Below are 10,656 nucleotides of genomic sequence, written 5' to 3' on the forward strand. Positions count from 1 at the left end.
GGGGTTACCTGATCTCCCTATCATGAATAGTAGAAGAGCACTGAAAGTCCAAACAAACATTTTGTCTCTGTAGTGACTGCTTTATTTCTGCCAGGGCCATGGTTTGCTGAGAGGAGCTGTCCTGGAAAATTCACAAAATTAAATGCATGAGACATATCAGCCAGCGGTCAACAACTGTGATGTTAGTCCATTCAAATAAGTAAAACTTGTAATGGTAACCAGCTAAAAACATTTGTAGAGAACCATACCTCATCCTGTGAGGTAAGGAGGTGAATAGTCTTTACTTGACATGGGCCTTTCAGCAGCATTTCACAGAAGCGAAGAAAATTATATAACTGCAAGTTAAAACATCTTTAAGGTGAATTACATTGTGGTTGTATTTTCTCTCTCTGTTATTTAGTTCTTTTAGATCTCAGTATTTTATTGCCTCCTAAATCAAGGAACATCACTGTAGTCTTAACCTGATGGACATGCCGTATGTAGGGGTCCTCCACCCAGACTTCAGTCAGCCCGTCTCTGATGTATGGTTTAAAGAGGGATTCATAGCTGAAACCAGTGGAATTGTCCGCTATCTTAATCTGCTCGTGGTATTTACCCTCTGACAGGTGAGAAGAAAATAGCCAGAATAGCCAATGTGACAACGAACAAATACTGAAGTCCAAAGCAAACCAGGTTAAAAACAATTTCTATGTCATCTTTACCATGCTGGACTACTACCTTCTTTCAGTTTGTTCACATGTTCTTTAATCTGTTCTGCTCGGTCCATGTAGCCCTTGATCTTCTCTCTGTAGTGGACCTTCTTTGAGTCATCTTTTACAGCTAGGAAAGAGTCAATATGGTTATATTTAGACACCATTTAAATCCATCAAGTCAGGACTAAACTCTGTGGCATACCTTTCAGTACATCTAACAGGAGCTGGATCCCTTCCTGGTAGCACACGAGAGACTCTTGAAAGCGTGAGCTCTGATCAAGCTCCACAGCTCTCTTCAGGACAGAGATAGCAGAGCTCTCCATGCCTGGGAGGAAATCCTGAGCCATCCCTTTGTTTGATAACTGGGGCAACAAAATAAGTGCAGAAGAGTACAATCCTCTGGGCAATGATGATTCTTACATGTGTATAACTCAAACCAAGAAAGGCTATTGTTTAGTCATAGCAGACATCAGTACACTCGTTCAAGCAAAAAATGAAGAAGGAAAAATTAGAAAAATGATTAAGAGTAGTACACCACTGCCTTCTTGTAAACCTCCCAACTTTGGTTTGGTGATCCAAAGTCTCACTACATCAATGACAACTAATTTCCTTACTTAATACTGATTTAAATAATCACATGGAAAAGATATTCGAGCACGAATACTACTTTCGGAGCGAAATAAATCGTTTTAATCCCATACCTTACATTACGTTTACATATTTCCTGGAGGAACTAAAGTCTGGATACACCCGTTTCCATTATGTTGAAGGACCAACTTCCGTTTCCGTTGAGCACGGGAAATAAAATAAAATAAAATAAAAATATATACCAAAGCAAAATATTAAAAAGTACAGATTTACTAATTCAACCAATTTCATTTACATTAAACAAAATTATGCTAATATTATAGTATCATTATTATAGCAGCGTATTTAAGCAAAACATATTATACAACACATTTCTCAGTGGATATCCTACTTTTTCATTTGATCTGTGCATAAATAAATAAATAAATAAATAACGGCCTAAATTATGCCTTCGGAGGTCACTTTGAAGGGAAAACAATCGTTATCGGCATGCTGTATATTCTTCCAAAAATAATTTCTCTCTAAAAAAACAAAACAAACAAACAAACAATAAATAAATAAATAAACAAAATAAATAAATAAAAAAATAAAAATAAAATAAAAAAATAAAATAACATTACAAATCGAATAATTTGAATCAGTCTAATCGGTTCACAAGACGGTCTGCATGATTCGTTTCGTGAATCGCGAATCAAAATCACAAGAGAGCACCGCGGGAAGCAATGGGTTTTCCACTTTGTAAGAGGGGAGACATAGGCTATTCTTTAATTTGTGTTTTTGGTTATAGGCTAAATTAATTTGATGCATTTTGGATTAAACATTATGAACGTTGTGATTGATTAAGTTATGTGCCATAAGATTACAAGTCTCATGCCTTTTCAAAAGAGCTGTTAATAGCCTATTTGTAATATTTAGCAGATAAAGTGTTAAATCAAAATCGGGTAACACACATTTAAGCAAGGGGCCATTTATATGAATCAAATATAGGCTACTCATGAAGTCTCACTGTATGGTAAACATAAAAAGTAGCACTTACTACACAGATATACTGTATAGGCTACCACATAGGCCTACTTAGAATTTGGGTACAAACATAAATTACATAAGTTACATTACATTACATTACATTATTAACAGTATCCCAACAACATAATTTTAAAATTGTCTGAAGAGTGTGAGTGGTTTCTTTCTTTGTTTCTTTCTTTTTTCTTAAGAAATTATAGTTTATAAATTTACTTGACAAGCAAAATGGCATAAGATATTTTGTCTTTTTTTCAAATAAATCTAATTAAATTTAGTGAGGCTTTTGCTTAAAACAAGAAAAAAACTATTTGCCAATGGGGTAAAAAAGTTAACTTTTTTTTCAAAGGGAAAACAAGTTTATTTTTCTTACTCCACTGATAGATTTTTTCTTTTTTTAAGCATACAATTTACTAAATTTTGTCAGATTTATCTGAAAACAAGACAATTTTGCTTTACAAGTGAATATATTTTGTTTTAAGAATATTTAGATATTTCTACTGGAAAACAAGACAAAAATATCAATGATTATTATTATTATTATTATTATTATTATTTTTTTTTTTATATATTTTTTTTTTGCAGTGAAGCTAGGTACTGGCTTGCTGGAAAGGGTTCTCCTGGAAGACATGCTTCCTTACATTTATATAGTGATTTTCTAGGCACTTAAAGCTCTTTACATAGTATAGAGGGAATCTCCTCAACCACCACCAGTGTGCAGCATTCACCTGGATGATGCGACGGCAGCCATAGTGCACCAGAACGCTCACCAGCATAAATAAAATAATGGATTCCTACTTTTATTCCTATAAATAAGACTAAGTCCTCATGATAACCATCTTCTATAAAAGTTGTTTATAAATTGAACGTTTTATCAATAAAAAAATATGAAGAAAAAAGACAACGTGAACTTTACACTGTGATGTAAAGGGATGAAACAGTACTGTTTAATAAGCATGATCACACGGGAAGTCAGCATCTTGTTTCCAAAAGTTCCAGTATCTATAGGATCAGCCACATTATGCTGACTCACTGACAAGCACCATCTCCTATCAGACATTTCTGCATCGGCAATGATTTATTGGCAATATATATTAAAAAGAAACCTATTAGAACTATATTTTTAAATAATGATAATAAAAAAACAAAACAAAATATAAGTGGTGCTTGCAAAATACACCACCACCACAGTGGGTGTTGTGGGTGGTTGTTAGGGCATTACGAGGATGCTGAGGTATTCTGAGCATGTTGCTTTGCAGTTACCAGCATATTCTGGGTGGTTTTTAGGGTTATTGCTTATTGGCCCTAGTCAAAAGAGCCCATCACCAATTCTCTGTTATTGTGGTCCCTCAATGGATTGTGTCCCTCTTTCTGTTATTTTTTTGCAACGGAAAATAAATGTACGGATCACACAATTGATGTGATAAAAATCTATAAACAAAACTTAAGAAAGCATGTCATATGTCTTCTTACACTAAGGATTTATGCAGGTGTTAGCTTTGACCCAATTCCTTAGCTTTATTTAGGATAGAGAAAACAAACATCGATTCAGTTTACATTGTGCCATATCTGTTCTAATAGATACAGTATGAACTAAGATAAGCTATCCTGTTGTTACATTATACACCTCTTTAGTAGCTATAACTTTATTAGGTCCCAAGCACTTAAAGTGCGGAGACCTTATTGTTCTTCTAAGGATTATTATTATTATTATTATTATTAGGGCCCAAGCACTGAAAGTGTGGAGACCCTATTGTTCTTCTAAGGATTATTATTATTAGGGCCCAAGCACTGAAAGTGTGGAGGCCCTATTGTTCTTCTAAGGATTATTATTATTATTTAGGGCCCAAGCACTGGAAGTGTGGAGGCCCTATTGTTCTTCTAAGGATTATTATTATTATTTAGGGCCCAAGCACTGAAAGTGTGGAGACCCTATTGTTCTTCTAAGGATTATTATTATTATTTAGGGCCCAAGCACTGAAATTGTGGAGGCCCTATTGTTCTTCTAAGGATTATTATTATTATTAGGGCCCAAGCACTGAAAGTGCGGAGACCCTATTGTTCTTCTAAGGATTATTATTAGGGCCCAAGCACTGAAAGTGCGGAGACCCTATTGTTCTTCTAAGGATTATTATTAGGGCCCAAGCACTGAAAGTGCAGAGACCCTATTGTTCTTCTAAGGATAATTTTATTTTCAAGGTTTCGAGGACTTTTGGGGCACTCAAAAACTCATGAAATTTTGCACACGCATCAGAGTCATCAGCCATTAGGGCTTGGCAAAAGTTCATACAAGGGCATGTGGAGGGGGCTCTGTAGTGCCACCTTGAAGATGGGCATGTTCGGGGGGCTTTGTAGCACATCCCTTTTGGGCTACAGTCACCAAACTTTGTACATATATAGATCTCATCAAGCCAGACAACTTTCACACTACAGTCATAAGCTCTGCCCAACAGGAAGTCAGCCATTTTGGATTGTTTGAAAAATGCATGCTCTGGAATTTGAAATACTCCTCCTAGAGGATTCATGTTACAGGTACCAGTGCTAAATTGCGAACTGATTTTTGAAATAATCGAACGGTGTTGCCATGGCAACACATTAATTGTTATTTTAAAAAAAAATCGCAAAATTGGCTGTCTTCTGCCTGTTTACATTCAAATGGCCTTTTATCGATAAAAATGGTGTGCGTGATGATGTCATGCTTAAAAAAACACTTTGTTACATACGTTTTGGTTTATCGCAAAAGAAATCTGCCCTTAAGCCGTTTCCATACAGAAATGTGTGTATATCGCTAATTGTGTACCTTTCGCCTCCCAGATTTCCCAAATTACCCCCCCCCCCAAGTCTTTGTAAAATGGGGAGAGTATTGAGACAATTCATTGAAATTAGCCAACTTACTGTCATTTTAATTTCACAAATATATGCAATCAGAAGAGGAGGAATTGCAATCAAAAGGGAGCAGTTGCCCTTCCGATAGCACTGCACTGGTCCTCCTGATGTTGCGCCTATCGCAGGTTGCCACAGGTTCTGACCAGAACCTGCACCAAGTAGTGGGGGAAACTTTCTGTCTTAGTATAAGGACCATCCATCGAAGTGTATATGCTGTGTGCACAGCTATTAAAGAAAAATTGATGCGGTGAAATATCAGGATTTACATATGATACATTCCTGATATTCAATAGGCTATTTTGAACAGTCATCTAATCTAAAGCATTGCCATCACAACTGCATTATGTCCCGCATATTTGTCCAGCAACTTTTAATGACCAACTGAATTTGATTGTCATCTAAATTGAATTTTAGCATCATAATGCAATTTACATTTTCTGAAGAAGCTCAGCAAATGCAAACCAAGGTGAAGAGGGTTAGATTTAAAATATATAAAAGTTTTAAAATGTTCAAAATCTTGTTTTCTGAAAGTGAACTCAGCATTGGACAAATAGTTCTGACAGTTTATAGTCTTGAAAAAAGTGCAGAACATTCTGAGAATGTCATTCAGCCGACTTTTTTTGTCTACAGAACAGGGTAAAGCTAATTTAAGTTTATGTAAAGAAAAGGCAATTATATATGCCTAACAATATTATTTTTTTATTTGGTAATTTTTTTTTATTTTTTATTATTATTATTTAACACTTCATTCATTTGGTAATTTATTTAATTTAACACAGGGAATTTTATAGAATTGAGTTAGGTTAGTGTTCCAAAAAAGCACACTGATGCTTTTCTCCTAGTATTTTATATTTATTTTTAATTTAAAACATCGTTGTGCACAGAAATGGTATGTTTGTTTTATTGTGGGCTAATTCCATGACTGCCGTCTATTATTTTGAATGGTGTGGAAAAGCAACTTTAATAAATAAACGGATGTCTACCGTGATTAAATTAATCGCAAAGAGTGACCATTCATTTGTTTTCCATGATACGAGATATTTGTGTTGGCACTCCTGGAAGTGTCATGACGCAGATGTGTTTGCAGCATCGGATCTGTGCAGATATGCCGTTAAGACCAATCCATAAGAGTGCGAGTAATGCTTCACATACAATGAATTGGCTTTTAAAGATGTATACCTTGTCATCATGGTTAACACAGGCTAACGATTGGGGTAGCCTAAATTCTGTCATGTGACACTATATTTTTGCATTAATGTTTGGTTTGCAAACCAGTTTTTTGTGACATTTGAAGTATCGACATAGAGTTTATGAGCTAGAGTTAAATGGAAAAATATTATGTCAACACTTGGGTAATTTTAGCGATAATTTGTGTTTCCATTAGCTATATCGGTAAACTTTTTGATGCGCTACACTTTTTGTTGCAAAAAACCTGATGACGCGTTTCTGCCTTATTTATCAGTGTAAATCTCACAATTTTTTTATATTATAATTTATTAAAATATTACGTGTCAATTTATAACATTATGCTTATTGTTATATTACTCTGGAATTAATTTTAAAAAATGAATTACCACATCTGCGAGGGGGTTTCAATGACAGCTTCTTAGAGAGTGACAGTAAATTTGTCATCTTCTCCCATCTGTCTTAATCCACTACTATACTATAGCACTACCAATGCTATAATCTATAATCTCCGTCTCCAGGCAGGGTGAGTGTGAGATACTGGAGTCAACTCGAGTGCAGGCAAAGACGGAGGAGAAGTTAAAAGTTTCTGTGAGTGATTTCACTGTTCTATATAATTTGTCTTTAACCACATACATAGTTATGGCCTAATAAAATGACGCGAGTTAGTTTGATTCATATATTGATATAATGTTCGTATTGTTTAATGATTATTATGCATTAAGCATTGCTACAGGTTATATAAAAAGCTCTCCCCTGCAGAATGTGCATTGTTAGAGGCAAAAGAACTGATTCCTTGTCAAATTTGAACGATATCTTAGTTTTATCGGCAGTATCATCTGTAAACAACATTTCAAATGCTACTATGGCCAGTTTTGCAGTCCACCAATAATGTTAGAGTGGCGGCAGCAGTAGGAATGCCCACCAGCATCACAAAGTCTAGCGACATTCTGCCCGCGGTGTGAACGGGACTTTAATCAAAACCTATTTGTTAGTTGAGGGTGTGAGGTCATGTTTTTTCTTCTGCCAGATCTTAAGAAGGAATTAACAGCCAGACTCAAATGTTAATTAAATACCCCTTGTAATGTAATAACATACTATTTTCATGTAAATAAATGCATAATATTAACAGTTTTATTTTTGTGTTAGGTAAGATATATCTTAAAATTTAAAGTGAAAAAAAAAATTATTGAAATAAAAAATGTGCTGCACAAACCTTTTAATTTTATATAAACAAAATATACAAAAAATATCAAATGAAATGTAAAAATACTAGAAAATCATAGCCATATGTCTAACCCTGTTCTGTTCCAAATTTTAGCTAGATACACTATATTGCCAAAAGTATTCGCTCACCCATCCAAATAATTGAATTCAGGTGTTCCAATCACTTCCATGGCCACAGGTGTATAAAATGAAGCACCTAGGCATGCAGACTGTTTCTACAAACATTTGTGAAAGAATGGGCCGCTCTCAGGAGCTCAGTGAATTCCAGCGTGGTACTGTGATAGGATGCCACCTGTGCAACAAGTCCAGTCGTGAAATTTCCTCGCTACTAAATATTACACAGTTAACTGTCAGTGGTATTATAACAAAGTGGAAGTGATTGGGAATGACAGCAACTCAGCCACGAAGTGGTAGGCCATGTAAAATGACAGAGCGTGGTCAGCGGATGCTGAGGCGCATAGTGCGCAGAGGTCGCCAACTTTCTGCAGAGTCCATCGCTACAGACCTCCAAAGTTCATGTGGCCTTCAGATTAGCTCAAGAACAGTGCGTAGAGAGCTTCATGGAATGGGTTTCCATGGCCGAGCAGCTGCATCCAAGCCATACATCACCAAGTGCAATGCAAAGCGTCGGATGCAGTGGTATAAAGCACGCCGCCACTGGACTCTAGAGCAGTAGAGACGCGTTCTCTGGAGTGACGAATCACCCTTCTCCATCTGGCAATCTGATGGACGAGTCTGGGTTTGGCGGTTGCCAGGAGAACGGTTCTTGTCTGACTGCATTGTGCCAACTGTGAAGTTTGGTGGAGGGGGGATTATGGTGTGGGGTTGTTTTTCAGGAGCTGGGCTTGGCCCCTTAGTTCCAGTGAAAGGAACCCTGAATGCTTCAGCATACCAAGAGATTTTGGACAATTCCATGCTCCCAACTTTGTGGGAACAGTTTGGGGATGGCCCCTTCCTGTTCCAACATGACTGCGCACCAGTGCACAAAGTAAGGTCCATAAAGACATGGATGAGCGAGTTTGGTGTGGAAGAACTTGACTGGCCTGCACAGAGTCCTGACCTCAACCCGATAGAGCACCTTTGGGATGAATTAGAGCAAAGACTGCGAGCCAGGCCTTCTTGTCCAACATCAGTGTCTGACCTCACAAATGCGCTTCTGGAAGAATGGTCAAAAATTCCCATAAACACACTCCTAAACCTTGTGGAAAGCCTTCCCAGAAGAGTTGAAGCTGTTATAGCTGCAAAGGGTGGGCCGACGTCATATTAAACCCTATGGATTAAGAATGGGATGTCACTTAAGTTCATATGCGTCTAAAGGCAGATGAGCGAATACTTTTGGCAATATAGTGTATATCAAAAAATGACCTTTTGATGGCAATTTGTTCAGACACAGTACCAAAAATGTCCATTAGAGGACAGCCTAGGTCCACTGGTGAATGATTCCCAAAAGACCACATCTGTTTCTGAGGCCCGAAATTTCACTTGAGTGACCGCCAAGGCAAATTCAATGAGATTCATCCTGTGCTCCAAACATGCTTCCCATCCAAACACGAGCAGCTGTGTTTTGTGCGAGTGTTGCACGGACGCGCAATCTGAAACACTCAAGCGTGTGCGAGTATTGAAGTAATTCCAGTCCCTTCATTTGTGCTCCTGTGACAGAAAAAGTGCAGATCACACCCGCTACACATTCTGGTTTCTCTCAATGTCATTTGGGTTTTTGAAATACACATCAAAACCCTTTCTAAAATTCAGTTCAAATGATGTTTGATATCAGGAAACAAACCATCCATTTTCCCTCAGATATTTTACATTTACTTCATATAGATTACTAAAAACACTGAGAGCCTAATTAAGTGTTTATTTATGGATACATTTTTATTTATATGTTTTTTCCTTGTTGCATTGCTTTGAAAAGATGTTAAGTTTCTTGAGGAAAGTTAATAGTAATAATAATTATAAGTATAATAATAAAAAGAAAAAGAAGATTAGTGCACATCATCAGACTGAAATGTGGCATTTCTGTTTTATTTTTCACTTTAACTATGTTTGTCATCTTGCAAATAAATAGAAAATTATATAAGATTTAGGTAGTTTTCATTTATAAAGAATTATAACTGGAATACTTAAAATTACACATTGCGACATAATACCTAATCACATTTTTTAGATTTTTCAGAAAAAATTTAACTATTTAGTGATATATATTGTTATCGTGATATAAAATTACTCATATCATGATACAAGATTTTGGTCAGATCGCCCACCCCTAATATAAAGTTTGGGATCTAAACAAAACTAATGTTAGAAACACCTCTCAAACCACATGTGAAATGACAACATTTTATTGCACAAAATTCTATAAGACGTTTACAAGATTAGAAAAATTATAATAACTTCTAAAATAACTGGTTACAATGTAAGTGCTGTTAGCAGTTGGAGCCAGCAACTATTTTAATTTTCAATAAAATTATATTTTTTCTGCCATAAATTATACAAGAGTTGGTATGTCACTAGATGATGCAATAAAGTAATAAAATGCTCAGGTGTGCTTATGCGTGAACATTAGATGAGCACCGGTGTGTAATAGCCTTTAGACCGTTAGCTGCTCTGAGCGCCCGTACATCAAGCATTCCTCATCAAAACTGCGTGCAACTTCTACCAAATGCATTAGTTTATCCAAAGCATCATATGTTTGCATAGATCCATCGAAAAAAGGAGTGAGAACATTTTATTTCGGGTCTGATTGGCTATACACACACAGCAGCGGTGGGAGACGTTATGCCTCCAGGTAGCTTGAATGTCAGAACCCCTCCTCTGGATCGCTCCAAGTGATCATGTGGTTGATGTCGCTTTCTAACCTGAGAAAGGCCAGCCCATGTAACCAAGGAAACCTCATGCTATTGCCTAAATGACCTGCCAGTCAAACCATTACTAGAGATCTATTGGCTGGATTAATCCAGGCAAATAGCCAATGCACATTTGGTAATACCACGGTGTGTCTGATCTGTGTTGAATGAGAGCTCAGGCTGTGAATCACAGATCAAGGTGTGGGTGGGCT

The 10,656-nt window shown here is 36.6% G+C and overlaps 1 protein-coding gene across 2 annotated transcripts in view; it reads right to left on the reverse strand.

Moving 5' to 3' along the window:
• The window catches only part of LOC127448468 (MIT domain-containing protein 1-like), a 202,494-nt gene extending 201,037 nt beyond the window's left edge, over positions 1 to 1,457 (reverse strand). The window contains exons 1-6 of one of the 2 annotated variants that reach the window (XM_051711006.1): positions 1,394 to 1,457; positions 895 to 1,054; positions 718 to 819; positions 462 to 598; positions 249 to 335; positions 9 to 121 (exon numbers count right to left, since the gene is read on the reverse strand). In XM_051711006.1, the coding sequence (XP_051566966.1) occupies positions 9 to 121; positions 249 to 335; positions 462 to 598; positions 718 to 819; positions 895 to 1,039 (584 nt within the window). In that variant the 5' untranslated portion in view covers positions 1,040 to 1,054; positions 1,394 to 1,457. Of the gene's footprint in view, positions 1 to 8; positions 122 to 248; positions 336 to 461; positions 599 to 717; positions 820 to 894 lie in introns of both variants that reach the window. The other variant, XR_007898530.1, reaches the window with a different exon arrangement.
• Positions 1,458 to 10,656: the final 9,199 nt, after the last annotated feature.

This window comes from Myxocyprinus asiaticus, chromosome 11 (assembly GCF_019703515.2).
Source record: "Myxocyprinus asiaticus isolate MX2 ecotype Aquarium Trade chromosome 11, UBuf_Myxa_2, whole genome shotgun sequence".
NCBI classification, from domain to species: domain Eukaryota; kingdom Metazoa; phylum Chordata; class Actinopteri; order Cypriniformes; family Catostomidae; genus Myxocyprinus; species Myxocyprinus asiaticus.